Source organism: Triturus cristatus, chromosome 10 (genome assembly GCF_964204655.1).
Source record: "Triturus cristatus chromosome 10, aTriCri1.1, whole genome shotgun sequence".
Lineage (NCBI taxonomy): Eukaryota > Metazoa > Chordata > Amphibia > Caudata > Salamandridae > Triturus > Triturus cristatus.
The window spans coordinates 1,131,517,294-1,131,544,933 of NC_140593.1; the positions used below are offsets into that span (position 1 = coordinate 1,131,517,294).

The 27,640-nt window shown below is 44.0% G+C and overlaps 1 protein-coding gene across 1 annotated transcript in view; it reads right to left on the reverse strand.

Annotated features, from left to right (window-relative positions):
• PKD1 (polycystin 1, transient receptor potential channel interacting) overlaps positions 1-27,640 on the reverse strand; it is a 408,256-nt gene that overhangs the window by 196,157 nt on the left and 184,459 nt on the right. The window contains exons 7-11 of the mRNA XM_085629406.1: positions 19,042-19,256; positions 17,843-17,958; positions 7,807-7,936; positions 6,497-6,777; positions 2,090-2,845 (exon numbers count right to left, since the gene is read on the reverse strand). Of these exons, the coding sequence (XP_085485532.1) occupies positions 2,090-2,845; positions 6,497-6,777; positions 7,807-7,936; positions 17,843-17,958; positions 19,042-19,256 (1,498 nt within the window). The remainder of the gene's footprint in view (positions 1-2,089; positions 2,846-6,496; positions 6,778-7,806; positions 7,937-17,842; positions 17,959-19,041; positions 19,257-27,640) is intronic.

Sequence of the window (27,640 nt, forward strand, 5' to 3'; positions counted from 1 at the left end):
TACTGTTGCACTCTTTGGAGTTGGAATAGTTATTTGTACCCCTACGCTATCCAACGTTTTCCCTACTGTTGCACTGTCTGGAGTGGGAATAGTAATTTTTACCCTTACGCTATCCAACACTTTCCCTACTATTGCACTCTCTGGAGTGGGAATAGTAATTTTTACCATTACGCTATCCAACATTTTCCCTACTATTGCACTCTCTGGAGTTGGAATAGTAATTTTTACCCCTACGCTATCCAACACTTTCCCTACTGTTGCACTCTTTGGAGTTGGAATAGTAATTTTTACTCCTACGCTATCCAATGTTTTCCCTACTGTTGCACTCTCGGGAGTTGGAATAGATATTTTTACCCCTACGCTATCCAACATTTTCCTTACTGTTGTTTTTGTTGAAGTTGGACTAGTAGTTTTATTGTGTCTGATATTAAATATGTTTTGTAATATTTTAGCTATTGTAATATATAATTAATAATAAAAATTATTCAAATTAAAATTATTGATTATTATTTGCTATATGTAATTATTTAATATTTATTAATGTTATTGTTTTATGTGTATAGATGTATTGGTAATTTAAATAAATATTTAATAATTTATATGTTATAGAAATTATTATTAAAAGTAATTATTAAGTAAGTGTATATATTATATATTATATATATGTTTAATTAAAGTTTCATTTAATTATATATATTTATTATAAATTTTACATATTATACAATATATTTAATTATGTTTCTTTGATTTATAAGTATTATTTGGTTTATTTTACATATATTTTTAAACTAAAAAAAAACCGATATTTTTGAATTACGATATTTTTGACATCGATATTAAATTATCGATATTTTTGTACTTACCATGTTGTAGATAGGATGTCGATATTCTTGACCACGATATTTTTGTTGCGATATTTTTGTAGGTCGAATTTTTGTCTTTCGAAATTATGTCATACAACCCCTGCTAGGAGAAAATGTTGTTGCATCAACTATTTACCCAGGATTCTGAGGGGTTATTGTATTGCCCTTCCTTGTTTTATGTACATCTCCTTCTCTGCTCTAACTCCACGTCCTGCACTACTTTTAGTATGTTTCTCCTCCACATCTCTGGCTATGATGGTCTCATCCCCCGCCAACTCCCCATAATACACTGCATCTAACTTGATGCCTGTTATGTTACATTAATTAAATTTAGTATAGCGCACGAGTCACCGAGGGCATCTCGGCGCTGCCTACAACAGCAAGCAAGCATACACAGAAAAGAATCACTTAAAATAAGGAAGCATTCAGCAATTGCCTACATTGACAGTAGTTAGTACAGAGTCGAATGTGGAGAGGTAACTTGTTCCAGTAAAGCAGAGCCAGGTAGGAAAAGGCTCTACCACCACATCTGGATAGGCGGTAACTGGGTACGCTCAACAAGACTTTTTCCTGAGATCTTAGGCTTTAGTAGGTATGCAGCGTTTGAATTTCTGTTGAAGATATCTGGGTCCTTTGCCCCCCAAGGCATTATAGGTGAGGCAGCAGATTTTAAAGAAACTTCGCTGCCTCTCCGGTTGCCAATGTAAGGATTTCAACGAAGGGCCCGAAGGCGTTCCGGAGATGGAAGATTGAGAAAAAGCCTGGCTGCAGTGTTTTGTACCACTTGCAGTTTAGCCAAAATACCACCTACCTTTCTCAGGAACCCCATTTCCATTACACACTTCCCATACACAACTCTCCCCTCCCTTCTGAGTGCAAATAATTATTTACACTACACCGCCACTAATACTTGCTCCCTTCATCTCATACATTCCCTTCTCATTTCACCTACTTTTCAACACTTCAGCCACCTCTGACACTGAATTCCCCCTCCGTCGACTGCTCCACCTCTTTCAATCCTCTCACTTCATCTCATAATGTTTTTATCCATTTTAAATGATTGAATCGTTGTAATGTTGTTTCCTGTAGTCAGATTTAGACCTCTGAGAAAAAGTTTATTGTATACACTTCGCAACACAATAACCTAACATCTGGGAAAAATTATTGCTTTTGGCATCATAATGAATGAAAACAAAACATCGAACGGAAAAGATGGCGCTACTCACCACGCGATTGTTCAGCAGCACGCGCGACTCTGGGTTAGGCTGCGCAGTCAAGCCCCGGATAGGCTCTTCCTCTTTGACACTGATGCTAATATTCTGGGAGCTCAACAGGTTCCTGGCTGTGATTCCGACCAGTGTCACGCCTTCACCAAGGCCCTTCAGCGGAATCACTGAGAACCAGGTGTCGTTGTTCTCTCTGGAGCATTCTGAGGACAGCGGAGTCACGTCGGGAGGGCAGGTTTCTTGAAAAGGGGCTGTCTGATTGCCCTGCTCCCAGACTGCTGATGAATTCACTCCGCCAGAAAGGATTTTCACCACTATAAAAGTCTGGTTTTTGGCACCGTAGACGATGCCAGACTGGACCGATGGGTGAATGACTCGAAGACCCGAAATTGGTGAGATGACCTGAAACTGGCAGGAGACGTTGGTGGTGGAGACATTGTTCTCCACACTGGCTTCCAGAGTGTAAAGTCCTGGTCTTGGTAGGACAGAGTACGGTAGATCAGCAAAGACGGGGGAAACAATTTGCTCGGTGGCGAACACCCTGAACAGACAAGCCGTATCATTTTTCCAGTTGCCAACTGTCTGGCCCCTAGGTATGTCTGCCAACCAGTTGGAGGAGTTGAAGCTGAACAAGCCTGGTCCCTGATGGGTGGCTCTGTCAGTAGGGCACTGGAGGAACGCCCCCGGGGTAGCATCATGCTGTATTCCAAAGGTATGATTCGGCCCAACAAGCACACCATCTCCCTGTAATGAGACCTGACAGGGAGAGAACATAGGTTAATTGAAACATGAAAAGGTGGTCCACATTCTGGTGCCCACCATTACCTCTACATAGAAATCCCTGGTAAACTTGACCTTGCCAATTACCTTTAACTCGACATCAATACCAATTTGTTACCATTAACTTGACTGGAATAAGGGTAAATAGGTTTAGGAAACATTGGTGTTATGATAAAGGAGAGCTTTAGAGGGATGTATGACGTTACAACGCACACTTTTACAACGCATGCACTTACAACGCATTTTTTACAACGCATAATCCATTACAACGCATGACATTACAACGCATGACACTACAACGCATTTTTAAAAAATACCTTTACAACGCATTACCATTACAACGCATACTACCTTTACAACGCATACCATTACAACGCATAATATTAAATTACATTTAAGGTAAGTATTAGATAGTATAGGGGTAAAAATTACTATTCTAAATCCAGGGGGTGCAACAGTAGGGTAAGTGTTGGATAGTATAGGGGTAAAAATTACTATTCTAACTCCAGGGGGTGCAACAGTAGGGTAAGTGTTGGATAGTGTAGGGGTAAAAATTACTATTCTAACTCCAGGGGGTGCAACAGTAGGGTAAGTGTTGGATAGTGTAGGGGTAAAAATTACTATTCTAACTCCAGGGGGTGCAACAGTAGGGTAAGTGTTGGATAGTATAGGGGTAAAAATTACTATTCTAACTCCAGGGGGTGCAACAGTAGGGTAAGTGTTGGATAGTATAGGGGTAAAAATTACTATTCTAACTCCAGGGGGTGCATCAGTAGGGTAAGTGTTGGATAGTATAGGGGTAAAAATTACTATTCTAACTCCAGGGGGTGCAACAGTAGGGTAAGTGTTGGATAGTATAAGGGTAAAAATTACTATTCTAACTCCAGGGGGTGCATCAGTAGGGTAAGTGTTGGATAGTATAGGGGTAAACATTACTATTCTAACTCCAGGGGGTGCATCAGTAGGATAAGTGTTGGATAGTATAGGGGTAAAAATTACTATTCTAACTCCAGGGGGTGCATCAGTAGGGTAAGTGTTGGATAGTATAGGGGTAAAAATTACTATTCTAACTCCAGGGGGTGCATCAGTAGGGTAAGTGTTGGATAGTATAGGGGTAAAAATTACTATTCTAACTCCAGGGGGTGCATCAGTAGGGTAAGTGTTGGATAGTATAGGGGTAAAAATTACTATTCTAACTCCAGGGGGTGCATCAGTAGGGTAAGTGTTGGATAGTATAGGGGTAAAAATTACTATTCTAACTCCAGGGGGTGCATCAGTAGGGTAAGTGTTGGATAGTATAGGGGTAAAAATTACTATTCTAACTCCAGGGGGTGCATCAGTAGGGTAAGTGTTGGATAGTATAGGGGTAAAAATTACTATTCTAACTCCAGGGGGTGCATCAGTAGGGTAAGTGTTGGATAGTATAGTGTAATATTATGCGTTGTAATGGTATGCGTTGTAATGGTAGTATGCGTTGTAATGGAATGCGTTGTAAAGGTAGTTTTTAAAAATGCGTTGTAGTGTCATGCGTTGTAATGTCATGCGTTGTAATGGATTATGCGTTGTAAAAAATGCGTTGTAATGGTAGTGCGTTGTAAAAGTTGCGTTGTAAAGGTTGTTCCCCCTTTAGAGTCATGAGAGGTGTGAGGGAAGCGTAGAGGAGAGGTTTAGGGTGAGGTGTCAGGGATAAGATATGGGGAAGGCTTAGGTTTAAAGGATAGGTTTAGGGTTAGTATTAGGTTATTGGTAAGTCAGTGCTTAATTTGAGCCAGTGGTCACAGGTGGGGCACACCAGCACATATTTTTGGGAACCAGCACTCATTTTTGCTCATCCTACTTTGACCCACTGCAAGAGAGGGAAAACACAAAAGAGAAAGAAGGAGGAAGATGAAAAAACTGAGACAAATGGAGCAAGCAGGGGTGAAAAAACAACCTACAAAAGTCAGATAACGAGGGTGAGAGTGTCTGGTGGTGGATGAAATTGGCATGCTTTGGTGTTTGGGACCCCCTGATGTTAGACAGCGTCAGTCACAAGCTTCTAAACAAAACTTTGGGCCCCAGCACTTAGTCTTTTACAAACTAAACACTAGGGTAAGTGACAGGTTCAGGGTACAGAAAAGATTTAGGATCAGGGTTGTGCTGCTGCTAAAGGTAGGGCAAAAGACAGGTTTACCGTTAGGGTAAGTGTAAGAAATAGCATTAGAGTTAGGGAAATTGGACGAGATAAAGGTCTTAATGGGGTGATTGTGAAATATATATTGAGTAGAGGCGTTTTCGTAAAAGAAGTATTTTGAAGTGGCAATGGCAGAAAAGGCAGTGATTAGCGAGGAAGTGTCATAGATTCATTCAAAGTAAACACCAATGATTCAAATTCTATGTGCACACACCTAGCTACAAAGCAATGGAACTCAGTCAAAGGAGAGGGGCAAGGGGGGAATTCAGAAAGTGTAGAGCTGGAAGGGTACAGAAGACCAAGCGGGTTTACAGCTGATGATAGAAGAGAGGCTCAACAAATAAGCCATTCAAGCCACAGTCAGAAGACTTCCCCGACATCACTGATACATCCCCAAAATCACCGACTGATAACCTGCGGTGGCAGCCATCTTGAATGGTGCACTTTTTGAGCAACATTATCAGATTTCTCACAGACAACACAACACTCCTTCTACAAGCTGCAGTTGTAGCCATTTACTGTAAGGAAGGACAGTCGATTAGCATTCATGTGTCAGTTAACTACCATTACGATCCAGGTATGTGTACACCTTAAGCACATAGGGCCAGATGTAGGTAAATGCATGTTTGCGATTCCTTAATAGCGATTTTTAGGGAATCGCTATTAAGGAAACGCAAAATGCCATGAGGGTAGGAATTGCAATGTTTTTTTGCGATTCCTTAATATTCTTTCATTGTGAATCGCAAATTGCGATTCGCAATTAAGGAATACCTTCCCATTCATTCAGGAATGAATAGGAATTGCTCCCATAATTTGCAAGTCACCACGAGGCACTCGCAAATTACGGGAGCAATTTCAAGGGTGCCAGTGTTCCAAAAGGACACCCTGTTGCACCCCTGAAATGTGCATGTGTGCACATGTGAGGCACATACATGCCCTAAGAGAATGAATGTGTGCCACATGGCACTTAAAAGCAAAAAAGTGTCTTTTTTTAAAGGAAATCGCTAATTACCACCAACTTGAAGTTGGTGGTAATTAGCGATTCCTTAAAGCTAAAGTGCACTTTCTTTGGTGCTACTTACATTGCATTTAAGGAATCCCAATTTGCGATTCCTTAAATGCAAGAGCAAGATTAGGAATCACAATTTTTGAGATTCCTTATTTTGCTAGTAGTTTCCAACTAACCTATATTGCTGCGAATTTCAGCGTTAGCGCTCGCTATGTGACCACCTACATCTGGCCCTTAGTGTTTTGGATATGGATCCAACTATTCTGGAACCAACAAGCCATGACATTTCATTTTACTGTATTGGTGATCAATGTTTCTGAACCTTGCTATTGCATTAGATACTGAACTAGCAACAAAACCTTGTAAAGTCCCAAATTTCTTCACTTAATACATCACTTTGTTATCTGGATAGCTTTATCATCCTGCAAAACATAAGGTCTCTTACCAAGTATCTGGCAGACTTTCCAGAAGGTACTAGGAAGAGCCATTCAGCAACCAGGGCGTAGCAGGGCAGGTTTCTATCCTCCTGGTGGAAACTAGCATTGGAATCAACGGCACCCTCTCCTGGTACGCAGTCACTGTCCACGGGTGCACACGTGTTGGTGAACGAGCACCACTGCATGCCGTCGAAGCAGTCAAGGAACAACAAGTTAGTAGTGTTGGGAAACATTGGGGTCTGCGTGGTAAAATCGTCATGTGTGGCAGATCCCTCCTCCTCTTCATATCCTGTGAGAAGGAAGCATACAAAAGAAAATATAATGAAAATTAAGAACATTATGTAGCCACGAATACGTCCATAGAGTTAAAGTCCACTCATAAGACGTGGAGCAGCAGCATCACTAGCTTAAATGTGTTTAGAGGCAAAAATATAACAGACACAATCTGCAATAGGCATGCAACTAAGCAATTACAAAAGAGAGATATTGAGCAGGTCAATGGTGTGTCAGCCTGAACACCATCAACAATTAATTTGCATCAGAATTGGGCTCCATTTAAAAGGAAAGTTAACTGTAAGTTCAATTAAGACATTAGGGGGCATATTTACAAGAAACTGGCGGAGCGCGCTGCTACGCCAAAATTGGTAACGCTGCACTCCGACAGTTTCAAAATACAGGGATGCACTGTATTCACAAGAATGTGGCGTAGCCCTACGTTACCCCTAGCGCTGGTGCTAAAAAAGCTGGCTAGCGCCAGCGCAGGCACCCTAGCACCAATTTGCTGCGGTGCCTGCACTGCACAGACAATTGTTTATGAGCAAGAAGAGACACCTTTCTGCACATAAACAATCTCTACAGGCAATTTGCTCTATCTACGTGTGCTGCAGAATACAGCACACGTGAAAAGAGCAAAAAAAGAGGAGAAATAAAACCTCCTTGTATCACCTGCTAAAGACCAGGTATTTCCTGGTGGTATTTTTGGCACTGCCCCATACCTTGTAAATATGGGACAGCGTCAAAAAGCAATGGCTGTTGCAGCGGAACTCCCTCTGCAACACCCATTGCACGTCCCTTTCACGCTAACTGCTGCGTGAAGAGGGGCATTATTTACAAGGCAGCGTTAGGCCACGTTAAGTGGCTAAATGCCACCTTGTAAATAAGGTGAAGGTGTTAACGTCACCAGAATGTCGGAAAATGTGACGTTCTAGTGGTGTTAACTCCTTGTAAATATGCCCCTAGGTGTCATCAATATGGGCCGGAAAAATCTTCTTTGGATAATTTGCCCAAAAAACACAACTGACAACAGTTATAGCCATACCTTCTTCTTCACACCTCACAGCGTACACCTGGAATCTCATCTGAGTTGGCTGCAGCAGATCTTGAGTGACAATTTCAAAGGAAGTGAGAGATACCTCCTGCGTGAAGCTAGAGTTGGTAAACAGCATGACCTGGGGACAGAAACGACCATTATAAATGCACCAAGTGCAACTCTCTCAACATATGTAGTAAGACATCTTGCTAGTTGTGCCTGGTGGGAAAGATTATCAGCCACTTTGACTCCTGGTAAAGAGTGGGCGTGACTTCTACTTTATGTGCATTAAAATAGGAGCAAAAACAACAGTTGATGGACAGAAAGCAGAACAATGTCATACATTCACCCCAGTACAGAGATCTGGGCCTAAATCCATCGTTTTTTTGCTCACCATGCCATTCCAGTTTGAACCCAGCCATATGCAAATCAGTCTTGACCCTGTGCCTCATGGGAAACTGCCAAGCCAGGTCCTCCCTGGACTGGAAACAAGCATCCTAGGACCGGTTTCGGGGTTTCACCCCTCTTCAGCCAGGATAGCTTGATTCCAGTGGCATGGAGAGCAAGGGACCCACGTCTGGGTATTCCCGTCCCACTCGGAGTGACAAATGCAAAAACAACAGTTGATGGACAGAATGCAGAACAATGTCATACATTCACCCCAGTACAGAGATCTGGGCCTAAATCCATCGTTTTTTGCTCACCATGCCATTCCAGTCTGAACCCAGCCATATGCAAATCAGTCTTGACCCTGTGGCTCATGGGAACAGTCCAGCCCAAACTGCCAAGCCAGTTCCTCCCTGGACTGGAACCAAGCATTCTAGGACCGGTTTCGGGATTTCACCCCTCTTCAGCCAGGATAGCTTACTTCTAGTGGCATGGAGAGCAAGGGACTCACGTCTGAGCATACCCGTCCCACTCGGGGTGACAAATGCAAAAACAACAGTTGATGGACAGGGTCAATACTGATTTTCATATGGCCATGCCTAAACTGGGGTAGCATGGTGAGCAAAAGAATGGTGGATTTAACCCAGATCTCTTGACTGGGGAAGAATGTTTTGATTTGTTCTGCATTCCGTCCATCAGTTGTGTGTCTTTTGCTTTCTCGCCTTAAGTGCGCCAGGTATGCCCAGACGTGGGTCCTGGGCTCACTGTCCCACTGGAATCAAGCTATCCTGGCTGAAGACGGCTGAAATGCCAGAAACCGGTCCTAGGATTCTTGTTCCCAGTCCAGGGAGGACCTGGCTTGGCAGTTCGGGCTGGACTGTTCCCATGTGGCACTGGGTCAAGACTGATTTGCATATAGCCAGGTCTAAACTGGGGTGGCATGGTGAGCAAAACAATGATGGATTTAACCCAGATCTCTTGACTGGGGGTGAATGTTTTGATTTGTTCTGCATTCCGTCCATCAATTGTGTGTCTTTTATTAAAATAGGAGGGCAGGACTGACTAAGCTGGGGAAAGGGATAAGGTTTGGTTTACTGTCTGGCAAAAGTAAGAGTAAAGTATTGCGGAAAGGAGTGAGGAAAGGGATGATTGATAGTTAGTAATGAGAATCATAAGGATTTGTAAGTAGTGGTCAAGTGTCTTGATTGGTATTTAGGCGAAAGGAATGTTAGTTAGCGGATGGCACTCAACAGAGTAGGGGTTGGCCCTCAGAAATTGGATAACAAACACACCCCATTGAAGACAGTCACTTCTTGATGACTTCTGCAAGATAAAAGAAGTACCAACTGGTGGTGGCAGCATCAGTCTGTCCTCCCTGGCATGGTCCATCAATGTAAGGGAGAATGAGGATTCATTACTGATTGGCCTATTACAAAGGAATACACCGTATCAAAAATAATCCTGGGTTTGGCACTGGAGTATGTGTCGAATTCATGTGGTTAAAAAAAATCAACCTGCTAAAAAACCACTTAAATTCACCAGTTATACATATCTGACCTAAGTGTAACCCGCACCACCTTAGATTTCAGATGGCATCAGTGACGTTCTATGTGAGGTTACAAGCAGGGCATCACAGAGGTGCAAGTTGTGCTTGGGTCAGTTACATACAAGTGGTGAATGTCAGTGTTTTGGGGTTAAAAAATGTAGTTTTTCTATTATTAGAAGATCTATGTGTGACTCTATTTTAAACTTATTCTCTGTGAATTTCTACGTTTTTTTTTAATGAAAGCTAAAATCTTACAACCTTACTTACGTATAATTCCACTTTCACCTTTTTTCTAGTGAATGACTATGGTTTTTTTTAACGTATAGAAATATCTTGTTACAGTGCGTCTGTGTCAACGCACTGCTGCCACAGCCTTCTGCAAGTGTCCCAGTAGCAGCCTAGTCAAATCTTCTGAACAGAGCTTAATTTGTAAAAACAAATAAGTGTCAGGGTTCTTGTGAGGAGGCACCTTGCACCAGCCCATTTCTCCTGTTAGTGCCGCCTAAAATAGAACCAAGCACTAACCATGAAAGTGGGGAGAGGATGTGGTGTAACGGCCACAGCTGCCGACTTCAGAGCTGGGGAACCAATTTCGAGTCCTGGTGGCATATCCTGTGATTCTGGGCAAATCATCCTCCTGCCCACCATTAATGAATGTTTCCTTAACTGGTGCTCATGAAAAGAGCCGAAGTTGATGATTAAGTGCCGGTGCTGAGCACCGGAAACCACCAGCTCAAATTAAACACTGCTTCTGAAGAATGAGAAGTGCAAACAGAGACTAGTCTGCAGCCTTACCTAAGCCTGTGATCTATTAAGAGCAAATGGAATCAAGTCACTAGGAGTCCTTCTAATTTTCTCTTAAAAGTTTCTCCAGCAGGAAGGCCTGTCAAGGTACTTGTGTGCGGGACTATTGTGCGCCGGCCATAGGATGGAGTAAGCGCGTTACCTAGAATGACGTACCGGAATTACACATAGGTGGTGTTTCTGACACAGAGTTCAAGCTCCAATGACCGGGTCTCTCATGCATCGAAGGCCTTTGTCGTAGAGCTGCCTGCGATCTGAGTGCCAAGGTTCCAGTAGCTCACCCTGTCCCCGTGCGCCAGGCAGGAGACACACACATGAGAATTCTCAGACTAAATCCGAAATTCTTATAAGCAAACATGACATAAAAGAGAATGTGGCACAATGAAGTGCTTGCTGGGGAAAAAAGTAACCTAACTAGCTCTTAAAATCACAAAGAAAAAAGTAGTGGAACCACAATCCGTGAAAAAGAACCAGGCACATGTTCTTGCCGCCTCCATCCAGAGGACACCATTAAAGGGAGCAGCATGCAAGGTATGACGCACTGGAGGAGTCAGGGTCTGCTGAGGGTCCCATGGCCTGCTGTGTTTTTAACTATTTGTGGCAGACCTTTCAACAGATGGGTCCTAGATCAACATCTCTTACAGACTTTAGAACAGTAGGGAACGTAGACAGCGTAGATATCTCTCACATGATTCACAACTTGAATTGTCAGAAGAAAAACTGCGGAGCAAGGTATACGATTTTACTTATCATCTTACAAGCGCCCACCTTACACCGCAAAACAGTCGCTAAGGAGTGCAGGGGTTCTGCATGCTTCTGGCCTTCTCACCTATATTAGCTGTCACGGTATACAGATTTTAAGTGGTGAAAATTAAAACAGTAGCATTCTCTTCTGCCCTCACGGATACTATAAAGCCTCGTGTCAAAATGTCCCACGAAACAGCTTTGAAATGTTGGCTGCCATGCGGCCGACAGCTCTGCGTTATTGCACGGTCACGGCCAAGAATATCATGGGTGTAACCAGCTTTGGGATCATAGGGTGGAGTCAGGCACAAGCTTTCCTGAACCTTTCCATGGAAATATTTCAGGAGGTTCAGGTCATTCGGTTATTCTGAATGTATGGAGTGTATAGTGGATTAGGATGCACACCGAGAGCTTAAACCCTCTAAGCCCATTTGGGATTGTATTGGACCATCATTGGTCCTCCCCCTTTCTTCGCTGCCAGAAGTAGCAATGGTAATCACCGGGGCAGAGGACAAGAGGGCAGGAGTCTACCAATCATTTGAAGTTTCATTCACATTTAGAAATTTGAAAACACCACCCACAAAATACATCCTAGGTCAATACTTTTAAGGTGATCTTTTGTCTGGAAAAAATGCCATATATGGCTGCGGAGACTTTGGGGCTGATTCACAAAAGCTTTTATGAGTACAGAAGTTATTTTTAAGTACTTGTACAAGCCTTCGTAAATCTCCACTAACGTTTCCAACTAATAAAAGGGCAGAGAACCCAGTCCTTTCTATTTGTACCGATTGAATATGAATAGGCCCTGAGTATGCCCATTATATTCTCATTTTAGGTCCACATGTATCAAGCATTTTTGTGTCGGCAATCGGCCCATTTGCGAATGCAAAAAATGCTTCTCACATGTATCAAACCCTATTTTGCGATTTGGTAACGTGTTACCAAATCGCAAAATGGGTTTGAGATTCGCTATTTGGAAGGGGCGTGTTTAGGGCGTCCCTTCCAAAGAGCAAATTTTAATGGTATGTATGAATGTTTTCTGACCGTGAATGCGGTCACTAAACATTTGCATTTTACCACCTATTTCAAGTAGGTGGTAATCTATTCGCAAATGGAAAGGGGTCCCCAAGGACCCACCCTCCTTTGAGAATGGCAGTGAAAACGTTTGTTCAGAGCAGGCAGTGGTCCGAGGGACCACTGCCGGCACTTAGAAAAAGAAAAGAGAACTTTTAATTTTTCTTTTTTAAATGCAACCCGTTTTTCTTTAAGGAAAACGGGCATTTAAAAAAAATGTTTGCTTTATTTACAAGCGATCACGGGCATGGTGGTCTGCTGACCCCAGCAGGCCACCATCCCCGTAATTTTAGCTATTCTTAGCGGGTCGCAAATTGCAACCTACCTCATTAATATTCATGAGGTGGGTCATTTGCGACCCCCCCTAGGAATCGCAGAAAGTGTTCAACACACTTTCATACATGCCGTTTTGCAAAATCCTAATTGCGAATCGCAAGGATTCGCAATTAGGGTATCACAAAACATTTCCTACATACATCTGGCCATTATATATTTGGGGGGCAATCCAAAAGTGCATGTGGCAGTGGGTAAAAGAGTAGCGCAGCAGCACCACTTTGTGAGAAGTTGGCCTGGAATATGCTGTCCACTAGTGAAAGTGGGCACCTTGCACCAGTCCAAACGACCCTTATTGATGATTAGGTTAAAGACAACCTTTATTGAAAGCTATCCTAGTGGTAGCTGTGGAGAGCGGGCTTTAGGCTAAGTCTCGAAGGAATGTAAAGCAGCTTGGTTTACCAGATTATAACCTCCTGAATGACCAAATGAAAGGAGAACCACACAAGGAATATATGAAATATATATATATTTATTACTAAACACTCTCTACTAACCTCTTTATGAGATTAGAGAACAAGACACACAATATTAAAGCACTAAAACAACAGTAAACAGCACAATACACAGTGGACTCCAGGGGGAGATCAAACCATATACTAAGAAAGTGGTATAACAACCACTACTTGACTAGACACAGGGCCTAGAGCACGTAGAATCGCTGGGACTCCAAGGAACCACCCAAGGTAGTCACACAGAGGACCCACGGAGGCCGGGTGCAGTGTGAGAGCACAGCCGCGAGCTCCGTACAATCCTATGGGAAAGTCGAGGTTGGAATTTTAAAGATTAAGGACACTTAGGAGAGGACTTCAAGCAAACCCTTTGGAACATAGAAGGTTCTAAGGCCAGTACCCTTGAGAGTACCGAAGTACCCGTGTTACCTATCCCAGGAGAGCCGGGTGCATAGGGGTCAAGTGGTGTTGGAAACACTCGTTGATTTCAATGGCGTGATGTGAAGAAGTGCTGCTGCCGGGAAGATGAGAAGTGTCCGGTGTCATCCAAGCCTGGATCAGAGCTGAGAAGAACCTGAAAGCAGAGGGGACAGAGTTTGGGTCACTTCACAGTGACCAGGGGCTCGGTAGACGAATGCCCAACGATGTCAGGTGTTTCAGGTGAGAAGAGGTGAAGCTTGACTCTGCAGCCACGGGGACCAGAAGACGTCAACGATGACCAAAGTCCGCAGGTGAGCGGTCCCACAAAGGATTTCGAGTGCTGGAGGGTCAGTGTCCGGATTGAACACCAACAAGCCTTGGCAACTGCAACCCACGCGGTCAGAGAAAAGATGCTTCGGTGAGGAACAGCAAGGTCCTGGGGTCTCCCCAAGTGATGGAGAGTCAGGACACGTCTGGAGCAACCAGGAAAGCCCACTGAAAGTTAAAGTTCCCTTCTTAGGGACCCACAGGTCAACAGACCAGGGATCGCAAAGGGACCTCCAGCTGAATCACAAAATACAAGCCCACAGAACACTTGGGGAGTGTAGGCCGGAAATCTTCAATGGAAATACTGCTCGGGGTCTGGACTACAAGTAGCCCAAAGCACAGCCTCAGGGATCGCCAAAAAGCATATGCTGCTGCTAATGGGCACCGTGCACAGGGGTACGAGTTGCACAGTCCCCACGAGGGCTGTGGGTCTCAGGTTTGCTGAGAGCACTAATCGACCTCGGGGACACTTGGGAACCCACCCCCTGTGTTGCACAAATCTTCAGAGTCCTCAGGAGCTCAGGAGATGCAAACCGGTCCGATGCGTTTATGGTGCCGCCTGCCTTGCAGGGGAGTAACTCCTTTACTCCAAGGGAGATTCTTCAGTCATCCAGCGTAGTGTAGATAGTCGAAGTAGTTGGTTTCTGTAGAAGAGTTTTGTGCAGGTAAATCTAAAGTCCTGTAGCCAGGGGTATCTAATATACCCAAGGAAGGGGTGGGACAAACTCTGGGGACCCACCTATGGAAGGGTCAGGACAGAGGGGTGGCTACACCCATGTCCTTTGTCCAGTTTCGCGCCAGAGCAGGAGCAAATGGCTCCTGCAACCGGTTTGAGCTGGACTATGCACAGGGACACCAAATGTGCCCCCAGTGCAGACATCAAAGCACTCTCAGAGTGCACACACCCAGCCCCAATACACTAAAGCCTGTCTGGGAGGTGGTAACACCTCCCTGTGACAGACAACTTATTGTCCAGCCTTCCCCTGCCGGAGTTTCGTCCAGCAGCAGGAGGGCAGACTCATGTCTGTGGCTGGTAGCATCCATTTTGTGATGCCAGGGTCAAGAAAGCTGGTACCGGGTGTACCGGTGTTGTCATATTTCACCCTCCAGGAGGGTGGAATCATACCTCCCACACCAGTTACTGGTGTGGAGGTATGATTCAAAGGTGTTTGACACCAAACACAACATGTTTCCATGCAGCCGTTTTCAAGTTAGCATTTACTGCGAGGTTATAATACACTTAAGTATATATGGTTGGCTGCATCACAAACAATCCCGGAATATAGGTTCTGAAGACTGCAGAGGGGCTCTGCTCATGCAGGTGCACCCTCTCACATAAAATCCAGCACCCTGACTTCAGGATTGATAAGGCCTGCCATAGGGGTGACTGATAGGTTTATATGTGCAGTGATATGGAGTAGAAATAGTGAACCTATATCTCAGTAAGGGGTGCATGCACCACCTTACACAGGCTGCTGTAGCAGACCTGTTGTGTCATTTTGAATGGTCTCCCAGGGGTGGCATAATACATGTTGCAGCCCTTGAGAGGCCTCTGGGGTACCTATGCCCTGGGTACATAGTATACCATAAACTAGGGAATGATAAGTGTACCCCAGTATCCAATCTGGAGTGTACCTAAAGTACATGCAATCAATTTAGTGGAGAAAGCAGCTAGGCTGGGGTCCTGGATAGCAGGATCCCAGCCAGTCAAAGTCTAAAACAGTGAACCATCAGCAAAAACTGGGGGTAACTATAAGAAGCAGATCCTACTCTCCTACATACTTTACATAGTTCAAAATGTCCTTGTGAATAAGCCCTAATGTATGCCTAGAGCAAGTGCACTGCATCCATGGAAAATAATCACATTTCACTTAAGCGTTCTCTCCATCTCACAAGCAGCAGGACACGATGTAAACTTAAAAGGCAACTCTGTTTAAAAAAAAATTGAATTCACACCAACCTGACCCACTTCACGCCCCATAAAAAGTCTGTAAACTAGGGATAGAACTACTGGCTTTCTTTCCATGTTAAGAAATGTGTGATTTAGAGCTCATGAAACATCTGGATTTAAGCTTTACCATCTGCAGAGATGGCCTTCCACACAAGTTCCCAGGCAGATCTGATTGTCTTTTCTAAGGAATTTATTTCACTTTTTGAAGATTCAGAAAGTCTTTGAGCTGTGTTGACTTTAACAGAGTGGGGAAAAGAACACAATACACCCAGAGCTAATGTCATAAAAAGAAGCAGGGTGAGATACACAAAATAACAAATGATCCACTGGGAATCAATAAAGTGGACATTTCTTTCATTAGAAAAAACAGATGTTATCTCCAAGAGTCTACTGAGTATTGGTAGGCCAGAGTGAATGGGATCACTTCTGAGCACTCGTTTAGAAACATGCCATACAAGTAAACTCTTAAAAAAAAACACCACTCCACCAATAACTGGTACTCGGATTAAAATAAGCAGAGAACGTTTTATTCCCTAATAAACCTTTGCTTCAAAGTACTCTTACACTTAACAAAAGTTTATCTTTCATAATTCACAAAGTAGCTTTCAGTCTGCACACGCCCATTTTCCTTTGGTGTAGAGTAATATTCCCATCATGCACTGCGCAGAGCTCCTTAAGACACAGGCAAAGAGGGCAATTTGCCCATGGCCCTGGGCTTCCAGGGCCCACCAGCTAATGTGATATTTATGTGTATAACAAACAGATATTTTTTATTTAACATATGGGCATGCTTGGCCTGTCCATCCTTAATCCTCTTGATTTCAGCCAGTTTGTGGCAATTAAATTAAACAAACATTGGCATAGCCAGTAGGTTTCACCTATGTAAGAAATGTTAGCTTTTTCAATGTTTTTTGGACATGTCGAACAGCAGTGCAAGCTGCTGTATAACATGGCCTGAATTAAAATAAAAGTGCTATCATGTGGCTAGCGTAGACCGCAAAATAGCACTTGTTTTTCCATCGTGTAAAAACCTCACAGAGGGGCGTGCAAGGGAGGAAGTCTCAACCACAGACAGCGGGAAGAGGGTGGAAGGTGGGAAGAAAACAACAGACAGCGCGTGGAGGGAGGGGTTGATATAAGAAACAACGGGCAGCGGGAGGAGGGCAGGGGTGGAATAGAAACTACGGACAGCGCGAGGAGTGCATGGGGAAGAAACAATGGATAGAAGGATAAGGGTGGGGAAAAGCAACATGAGGGAAGGTGCAGCAGCAGTGACAGGAGGGCATGGGTGAGGGAGTGTGACTGCAAACACATACACTCCATAAGAGTGCATGTAAAAAAAAATTCAAAGTACCTGCAGAAGCCTGCGGCCAGTGGAAGGACATTGGCCGCAGACATGAAGCTGTACTTGGTCCATGCTCCCCAGCAGGGACAAACACATACCCCCAGGAGGAAGCTGGAGGCAAGGAGAAGGCGCTGACCAATAATGAGCATGGAAACAAGAGTGCCGGTGAAGCCAACCAAAGGTAAGTAATGGTAAGTAATGGGTTATCAATTACTAGTTGTTCTGAACAAGTGTTGCTAAAGTATGATTTGCTATGGGCTTCAGAAATCCTTTGGATTGCTGTGTAGAAAGCCGTACAATTTCCCCAGGGCTGCCCTTCCTCACTCAGTATACTCAAGATGAGGGGCCAAAGATTATCAGCATGTTGTATATATTGAAGAGCTAGCAACTTGGAATATATATATTTATATAACTGAATGCAGACAGTGTTATTATTGAACACGCTAATAAGAAGGTTTCTGGTATATATTATTGGTGAGAGTTGGGGATAAAGTAATGGCAAACTCAAAATAAGAGTCCAAAGATGTGCCATGAACTCCTCTCATTTTATATGAGTAAATGCTTCTGGAGTTTGACCAACAATGAGAACCAAGATTAAGAGGCTAATCTCTATTAACTGGCATTTCCTACCCTATTGAAGGTACATATACAAGCAGTTTTACCTCCACACGTTCCACTGGGGTGGATATGTTGTTCATCTTTGTCAAATTACGCCATATTTCCTGGGTTCCAAAAACCGGATTTCCTGCCATGAAGTATTCTGCATTCCATTGGAACTCTGAAATATATAGGCGGCAAAACCAAGCAATGTACAAATTAAATTACGTACAATGGACACAATATTTATTGTCACCATAAGCCAGCAGTGCTTTTCAGTTGTTCATCATTCGATTGTGAGATAACATCGTTCTAGGAAGAGGAATATACACAGCATGTAATTTGTAACAAGCTACTAAATGGCGTGATATCTTCATGTGCCAATGCACCTTAATGCCATCACTATGAGATATCTTAAACTGCCATGAAACTGCATGCAGTTATCCCTGAATTTCAATATTATGTAGAAGTTTGACTCATCAATTGAAGAATTGCTCTAGGATATGGAAGAGTTTTTCTTAAACAGAGAAATCACAATTTTGTCTGGAATTTTATCTCATCATCATAACTGGAATCTTAAAAATATACATATGTTCGCCTTACAAATAGAGGAAACTTAGTATAATAGGAAAACGCATCTAGTCACCATCAGTGAATGGTTAATTTGGCATATCGGTCTTCAGTAGTAGACAAAAATATACTGTAAATGTTTAATAATATGATTAAATCCTAATTTAGTAGCACCTCTCTGGTTCCAAGACTCTGCTGTAGCCAGGCTTAACCTACAAAAATACACTAAAGCACCAATTACTGTCAAGGGATCTCGATCCACAACTTCAGGACTAAATCAAATCTTTTTCAGAGATTCAAAGTCTCAGATAGTTTTTTTAAATGGACCCCCACAGGACCAGAGAGGGTAACAACGAGAAGAACATTGCTCTTATGATACACATTTCTTCGTTGGCTGGATGACTCCTCGCACAGTGGTGTTGAGCATTTCACATTTTGTGACACACAATTGTGCATGGATTTGAGGTTCCCGTGGGAGTACTGTGTGAATTGTGGCACACAATTTTACAAGGATTGGTGTCACAGTACCCTCAGGTATTAGTTTTCCTTTAACAAACTAATGAAATCTGGAATGTGTTGCCTTGAGCTACAATAAGAACGAAGCTTAAGATAGGCAACACTGTATCCCTGTGGTATGCAGCCCCATGTTCACCTTAACTGTTGCATTGAATGTGGCGCCAGCTGGCAATTTTACCTTCTGGTTTATATTCACAAACAAAGTTCTGCTTAGAAGAGCAGAGGTCGGTGTTGCACTGAGCCTTGGGTCCCATCTGTACGCAGCGGTCTGCCTGAGAAGGATGCGGCTCTCCCGGTAGCCAGTTCTGGCAGCTTTCCAGATCTAAGCCGTCTCCTCCCGGCACAGTGTCGCCCCGCAGCGAATCGTTGAACCGGATCCACACGCTGAGACCGCTGGAAAAAAAAGTGAGAGGGAGCAGTTGTGAGGAGGAGAACCAGCTAAGAACACTCAACATGCCAACATTTTCATCTAATGTTAACATTCTATTGATTATATTAGCAATATTTAATGGACGTTATGAGATTCTACAAAAAACAAAGATACTATGGGGAACTTCATGGGAAACACAGCAGAATGCTGCATGACATGATCAGCTGTAAGAACTGGATTACTGAAAGGAGGGAGCTTTAGTCTATTCCCTTTGCATGTGTGATGTACGTTTCTTAGAAGGACAGGGAGCTCCCTTCTCTCCTATGTAACTACCTAACTTGTGTTACTATGAGCTCTGGAGGGCAGAAGTCTCCTTCCCACCCCTTCTAGCACAATGACTTATCCTATCGTGAGAACTGCAGGGTAGAAAGCTACTTTACAACCATATGACTAGTGTCTATGTAAGCTCTGCATTAGGGAGGTCCACTAACCCTCTGCATTACTATAGCTCTGAGGGCACAATGCAGCCCGCAAGCCTGCCACTGTAGGACGTGTGCTGCTATACGTACAGCAGAGACAAGGAACCTCCTCTCATACTCTGTGTCTAAGCACTTTGGGTTATAAGATATTCATCCAGGCTGGGGGCTCCTAACCATACTTGTATGACATATTTCTACATGGCACCTTATGGTTCCTATGACTTGTGATATCACAGATTGTATGGAAGAGGGAGCTTTACCATTTCTTCTGTATATGTACTTTATGTTATGGTAGGCTCCATGGTGCAGGGCCTATCATCTCACCTGTTTCTGCAGGCACAGATGTCAGCTGACCCTCTACTGGCAGATGTCACATCTTTCTAAAAGACTGCCAACCCTTGTTCTGTGAGTGCCCATAAGAATTCATGTTAAACAATGCATCAATAAAATACTTTGGTGCAAATCTGGCTTAGAAATAGAAATCACAGATAGAAGAGATGCAGCTTCTCCCTTGTTTTCTTCCCTGACCCATTCCCCTCGGCGTTATTCCTCTAGATGCTTGCTCAAATACAATATCAGGGGACTTGTGGTAAAACATCTGAAAACGTGCATAGCAAGCCCTTCTTCTGAATTTGAATTTGGAATTTATAAAGCACATAAAACCAAAGAGGCATCAAAGCGCTATAACCGGTAGGAGCAAACGGGGGAAGCCAGCAAAAGCAGCTAAGGTTTGGAAAAGAGACAAGTTTTCAGGTACCTCTGAAAGACGGAATAAGTATTAAGGCTCACAATGTGAGCAGGGAGAGTTTTATCCATAGCCTGGCAGCTGCCACAGAAAAGGCACGCTCACCCCATCTCGTCTTCCAGAACCTGGGTACAATCACTTTCCTCTGACCAGCCGATCTCAACAGTCTGTTAGGAAGATACCAATTGAAGGCGGTTCTCAAATAGCGCAAGCCCTGCTGGTTAAGGGCCCTGTAAACCAAGCATAGGGCTTTAAAAGTTTAAAACCGCTTCCTCACAGGCAGCTAATGAAGACACCACAATCCCTCCCTCTCCGAGAGATGTTTAGGAACACCCAACACTAATCTGGGTGACCTGAAATGTATTGAGCGAATACTGGTTGGTATTCAAATACAGGGCATTATAGTAATCGAGGCGAGATGCAATGAGTGCAATGACCACTGGGACTCTCAGCCTCTCGGGAAGAAAGGGAAAGATCTTCTTCAAGTTCTTAATAAGCCAGAAGCAGGAGCTCATTGTTCTGTTGACCTGAGCATCAAATGACAGGGTGCTGTCAAATATCACTGCCAGATTTTTAGTGGAGGTCCCCGGCACAGGTAACGGACCACAGGTCTCAGGCCACCATCGGTCAGACCAAACGGAGTTCTCCGCCCCAAAGACCACAATTACAGGATCTGGGACCCAATAAGGGATTCCTGTTCTGAGACAAATCACTGTCAAGGCTCCCATCAGCTACTACTGACCTGGGCCAAATGCAGAAGAAACATCACCCTCTCCTCACCCCTCTGCTTGATGTGCATCAGGGGTCTATAAATATTATCTTACGATTAGAAATATGAATTGCACTACTTTGGATGTGGTAGGATCTCTTTGGGCATACAATGTGATATAAGGATGTGGTGTAAAGTACTCATGTGTTTTTGAAGACATTGTGAGTTTGGAAGCATTGCATTTGGTGTGCGAGTTATAGTCTGCATGGCAAGTATGCGCGCTACGGTTGCATAAGACCTACTAGATCTGTTTGTTGATTACCCAGAAGTTGCTTCTCCATTTACTGATCAATGACTACATCTCCTACCTTCATCCAAAAGGTGACCAGCTGGTGGAGCCAACGATCTAAAAAAAGGATTCCTCAGGTTGCCGGCAACTGCATCCTCTTGTGTTCTAAATACATTGAGACTGAGGTAATTTAAGGTGTACGGCATCAATTCTGGGTCATGTGTGTATTGCGAGGTAATCGTGCGAGTACTGAGATGAGTCAATGGAAGTGAGGAAGACTTAGAGATATACAATTTGAGCCCTAAAACAGCACCAAATGCCACTAGCTTCTGAAGGGCCACTAGCAACTCATAGCGCACATCCCGTATATATAAAAAAGGATATATTTTGCATATAGTGAAATGACGTGGGCTTGATTATACATTATCAGGTCATGCTGCCTCCCTATCTTGTGCATATGGCATGCTAGGAAGAGCTCCATGGCAAGAGAGAACAAATTCCTCGCAGTGGGAACTTTGTATAAAAGTCATACCCAAGCTGAGAATTCTGCACCAAATTCCATACATTTAAGGACCTGGACCAATTACAGGAGTTGAATGCTTTCTTTAGGTCTACTCTGGCATATGCCACTCTGCTGGCCAACTATCCATCACATGGAAAAGTCTGCATGTGTTAGCGGCCGTGCCCTCCCCCCCCCCCTCCCCAGGACAAATAGGTTTTGGTCTGAATGCATCAGAAGAAGGAGGACCCTAAGCAGCCTGTTTGTCAAAACATTACTGAGGAGCTTACAGGCTAAACTTAGAATTGAAAGTGTCGGCAAGAGGTCAAGTCCAGTGGGTCAGGACCTACTTTTGGTAGCATTGTAATGATCACTTCCTCCGTCGTGGGAGGAAGCACTGCCTTCTCTCAGCGGATTAATTCAAATCTAGGAGGCATTGTGTTAATTTGTTTCTGAGGGTTTTATAGGACGTTAGGGGAAAGACATCGCTGCCAGGTGGTTTACCCATACCCAACTGATCTGCCACTAGGTTAATTTCACCCAGGGCCAGAGGGACATCCAGATCAGCACTTTGTCCTGTTAGTTGAGGTATCAACGCTGATCTCACATAAACTTCTTACTGCAAAGTGTCCACAGCCTGTCCTCCTGCATGAAGCAACCTACAGTGAGCTGTGAAAATCCCAATGATATCCGATTGGGCATGGAAGGCACGTCCCTCAGGTTAGGGTATGGTAGTAATGCCGGTGTACTTGTACTGAACTTCTGTTCTAAGCAGCCAGGCTAGAAGGCATCCTGCCTTACCACCTTCAGCATGTTTCAGGATAAGTCAAGTATTGCGGACCTCTGTGTTTCGTTGCAGCAAGTGAATGAGATTTGCTATATCAGCCTCCTCAATAATTTGTCCCCTCGCTGCTGTATGCATGACTTTCTCTAATGTGTCCTTTTGCCTATGTAATACTATTCTTACTCCAACCACTCTCTTGATACATATATGCTGATAAATATACCTCAAATGAAGAGTGATGGTCTCCCATGTATTCAGCATGTCTTCAGTGGAGCCTGCAAAGAAATGTGTAACTTCTTTGGACAATGTGTGTCTGTAAGCCGAGTCTTCTACCTAGGTTGGTTGCAATCACCAGGTGGGAATTATCACTGGTGCATTCCCCCATTGTAGGGATAGCATCAGCAGGTTATGATCCAAAAGGGTCTTATCAAGTATTTCACCATTATAATTGAGTCACTGAGATATGAACTGGAGAAGATCGAGTACTTAACGCATGAAGGACAGAATAACGAGAGCACCATTTTCCAGTTCAATTCCCTATTTTTCAATCTCTCCGTGTAACATATAGAATGTGCAATAAGCAACGGTGGGGGTTACTTTTCAATGTCACTATTGATGACACAGTAAAAGTCATCAGCTGCGGATCATATGGGAGCACTGCCCAAAAATGCCATCTGTCCTGTATTGGGTGAATATACACGTAATATCTGGACATTCTTACCGTCTGGCCATCCGGATCTATCAATTCTGACATGACCAAGTAAGGGACAACGATGTGGATCAAGAGCTGCACCCCCATAGTATATGCCAAGTATGATGTGAAATAGAACCGCCTTTCCACCTTTTCTTTTTAATACTGTGCTTCGGATCTAGTGACGTGTCTCCTGAAGAAACGCAAGGTGAGCACAGTATCTCTTGAGGAAGGAATGGACACGATGCCTCTTAGTAATGTGCTCCAAACCTCGTGCATTCAAAGTGATGAAGGCGAACCCCTTGGTTCTCTACAAGCCGCTGCATCAGTCTACAGGATAACTTATTGAAGCTCGGATGGGAGCTCCTTTGAGTCAACAACAATCACAAGAGGACGATTGCTTTGACTACAATATTTGTACCTTCGGTGGTCCTGGAGAGATGCCCAGGGTTCCTCATACACTGTATCGTTTACTACCCACCTGTAGTTAAACAACTTCAAACAACCCCACTGCATATCCCTTCCCCACCTGTAGTTAAACAACTTCAAACAACCCCACTGCATATCCCTTCCCAGGGTTGAGATCTGAGCTGCCTCATGCCACAATCCCAATAAACCATGTAATTTGTCGAGAGAGTGAAATTCTGCTTTCAACATGTGGTCTGGACCCAAAAAGGCCCTTAGGTCCCAGCCTTTTTTATTTTATTGAACCTGTATTTGCAATCCAGATCTAAGCTTTTAATCTCTTTATGGGATACTTATGTCAAGAAATAATACTGCCAAGAAAGGAGATCCTGCAGCAAAGGTCAAAACCCCCTTTAGCTTGACTGGAAAGTACACAATATCTGCATGGGAATAATATGGTGTAGTTCAGTGCCAGCACTGGCTTCATCATTTGAAAGGCCCTGCTCCTCCTCCCATATTAAAATACAAGGTTACAACATCTCAGATGAGACCCTTGGGTAAGGTCTCATCTTCCAAGTTCATGGAGGAGGAAGGGGAGCTGTCCTAGTCAGTACAGTCTGAACCATTTGACAAATTGAGCCTCAGGCCAACAGCTGCCGCAGAGGCCATCGCTTCCTTCTTTGCTTCCTGTGCGTGCTGAAGTGTGGGTGTCGAGACCAATGTAGATGAGTCATTGCCCCTGGGTTTCAGCCATTTCTACCTCTTCCTTTTCTTCTAGTTTCTTCTCCAATTAGTCAATATCAATTGCATACTCAGCTGGGCTGTGTTGTTCAATCAGTGCCCAGGCTGCATCAGATTCAGTGATAATGAACACCTTTTGTCCCACATCTTGCACCCTGACAAAATCTTCAATCTGGCAGGAAAAAGCAGGCATATTGCAGTCCCAGTTTTTGCAATTTCTTCTTCACTGTTGTGAATGAGGACCTGCAATGCTGTACTGCAAGGATATAGTCCGGAAGAAGTACAACCTTTTTATTCTCGATTCCGTACTTTCTAGATTTCCTTTCTACTTGCAAAATCACATCTCGTTCTTTGTAGTGGAGTAGTTTGGGTGCAATAGGCCTAGGAGGAGCAACAGGTGGATGGTACCATGCTGGAACTCAAAGCGCTCTTTCGATTGACTACAACGTTGGGACCACAACGTCTGAAAATCACTTTTCTATAAAGGTGGATGCATCTTCAACCACAACACCTTCCGTCATGCCCACTATGTGAATGTTGCTACATCTTGAACTACACTCCCCATCCTTCACTGTCCCCTCCAGAAAAAGTACCCTGAGTGCTAGGTCTTAGATCTGCTGGTGCATCTCTGTGGTTTGAGGGTGTAGCTTCCACAGCATGTTTTTTGTGTACAATACACTCTCTTCCCACCTGTGCTGATCCTCTCTCATCAGACCCAGGTCTATTGCCACTGTGTCAATTGTGGTTTCTAGCAAATCCAGCATGGCGGTGATAGTATTTAAGATCATATCCAGCTTGTCCCTTTCTTTGACCCTATCTTTGAAGGATCTATTGTAGGGACCCTGGGAGTCTTTGAGCCCAGGTGACGATGGCATCTTTGTATGCTTGGTGCACACCATGACATTAGCTGCTTAGTGTGCTCAATGTAGCACTAAGGAAGCCTTAATGAGGTGCTTAGTGCTGCAGCCGGCTGATCGATATGGTCAGAATTGAGATCCAGGTAGAACACTGACCCTTCCGACTCCACCTATGCAGCTAGCCCTTCTTTCTGGTCATCAAAGCATGAGCAGTCAGGAAAAGCTCAGCACTGTAGTTTAAGACCACAGTTAGCCTATGAAGCACAATAAAATTAAGCAAAAGGACATGGGCCGTTCTAGACCCCCCCCCACACTGTAATGCCAGCTGCCACTCAACGCACCTCAGTGATTGTGGGAGTTGCTTGTATAAACTTTTCATGCAGTTGACACACTCGCAATGCCAATGCAGCTCACAAAGAGGGATGGCTGAGCATCCTCAATGCATCTGCTTAGGTCATCTCTCAAGAAATGTGGCTTTATGCAACAGTCTCTCTCCCCAGCTCACCTCCCCACCCAGAAGGTAAAGATGTGCCACACTCAAGTCATCAGTCACCAGATCAATTTCTTATATAATAATCCACATTTGTAAAGCACAAAATCACCCGTAAGGGTCTCTAGGCGCTGGGGGCCGTCGGGAAGATTAAGCAAGCTATTGCCCAGAGTCACATGGTGCTGGGCTAATCTGTCGCCGGCGCTGGGGATCGAACCGTGATCCCCAGATTCCGGAGTCAGTCGGCCTGGCCGTGGCGCCACACCTCTTCCACCTCTTATGCACCTGCATCCAGCATTACTTTGTGATGGCCGCTCCTGCAGACATCACTCTGGCATGATTTTGTGATTATGGCATCAGTTCACTACCAGCTTGTTCGCCAGTTTCAATCGCTTTGGAGGGATGGGGGAATCACCATCATCTACATGGAACAGCTAATCTACGGGTTTCATGTGATGCTGCAGCCCACTGAGTCACTCACTTCCAGTGGAGGGATGGCTAGGCCCATCAGCCATGTTCACCCTATTTCAACACGGTCTCTGTCTCATGGGGACAGGATGTGGCCTAACGGCTAGGGCAGTCGACCTCGAATCTGGGGAACTGGGTTCAAGTCTCGCAAATGACACTCAACATTGTCTGAGTCTGGGCAAATCTCTTAATCTTCCTGTGCCTAACAAAAATGAATGTGTCTGTCTGTAACGCAACTGATGCTCATGTAAAGGGCTCTGATACCTTCGGGTAGAGTTTGAGCTATATAAAACTCCAGAAAAAAAATGGGGAGGTATCTAGCACACTGAATGGACCTTCAAGGCAAGAATGAAAGAGGTTATCCTCAAAGCCATGACTTGCCTTAGCCACTGGGATGGCCATGCCAGTCATCATCTCCTACAATCCAGCGGAGAAGCAGCACCCCGTGCAAGTTCCTTTAAGTGGGGCCCGGCGCCACATGGGCGCCTCCCTTAGGTAGGCCACAAAAGCTAGGCCTGAGCTTCATATCTCACCTGGCTTCTTTCCCACCACCCCCATACAGTGTGATGCCAGCAGCCCTAAGAACACTCCAAAGGCTTCCCTGGACTCTAATGGATAACCCACTGCAGCATCATCCAGAGTCTAGGGTGGAAGTCTTCAGAAGGATAATTATTGGCCTTCAGGGCCCCCAAATCAGATCCCCTCTATTTTACCTCCTCCGTCTTTTCCGAGCAAGCCAAACTCTTTATGTAACAATTTCTTGACACAGGTAAACAACTCTCTAAAGTTACGAGGTCACTTCAATGCGATGGTGCCATACTGCACAAAGTTAACTGCTTACATCCTGGTTTTGGTAAATACCTTGTGTTGAAACAAGAATCCATGCGAAAATACCATGGTGCACATAAACCTTGTATGCAGATGTGCAGACTACAGTAATGTATTTATTACCATTGTTGTGGGAAGGAAGTGGCATCATTACTCACTCCAGCCTTTGCGTATGGTATAAACCATATATCCAGAAGCAGAGAGTGTAATATGCTTCTTATTAGCATTCTTGAGGGATTGGAGAAGCAGCATGACCAACTCAAGGCTTCGCCTCTCTTTGTCCTTTGTCATTGTCCCTCCCCAGTCTCAACAAAGGTAATAAACAGCATGCTACACTCTGTGCATTTTTATTTAAACTACATATGTTTATGTATGGATATATGTGTCTGAATACGTGTGTGTGTGTGCGCAGAGAGAGAGAG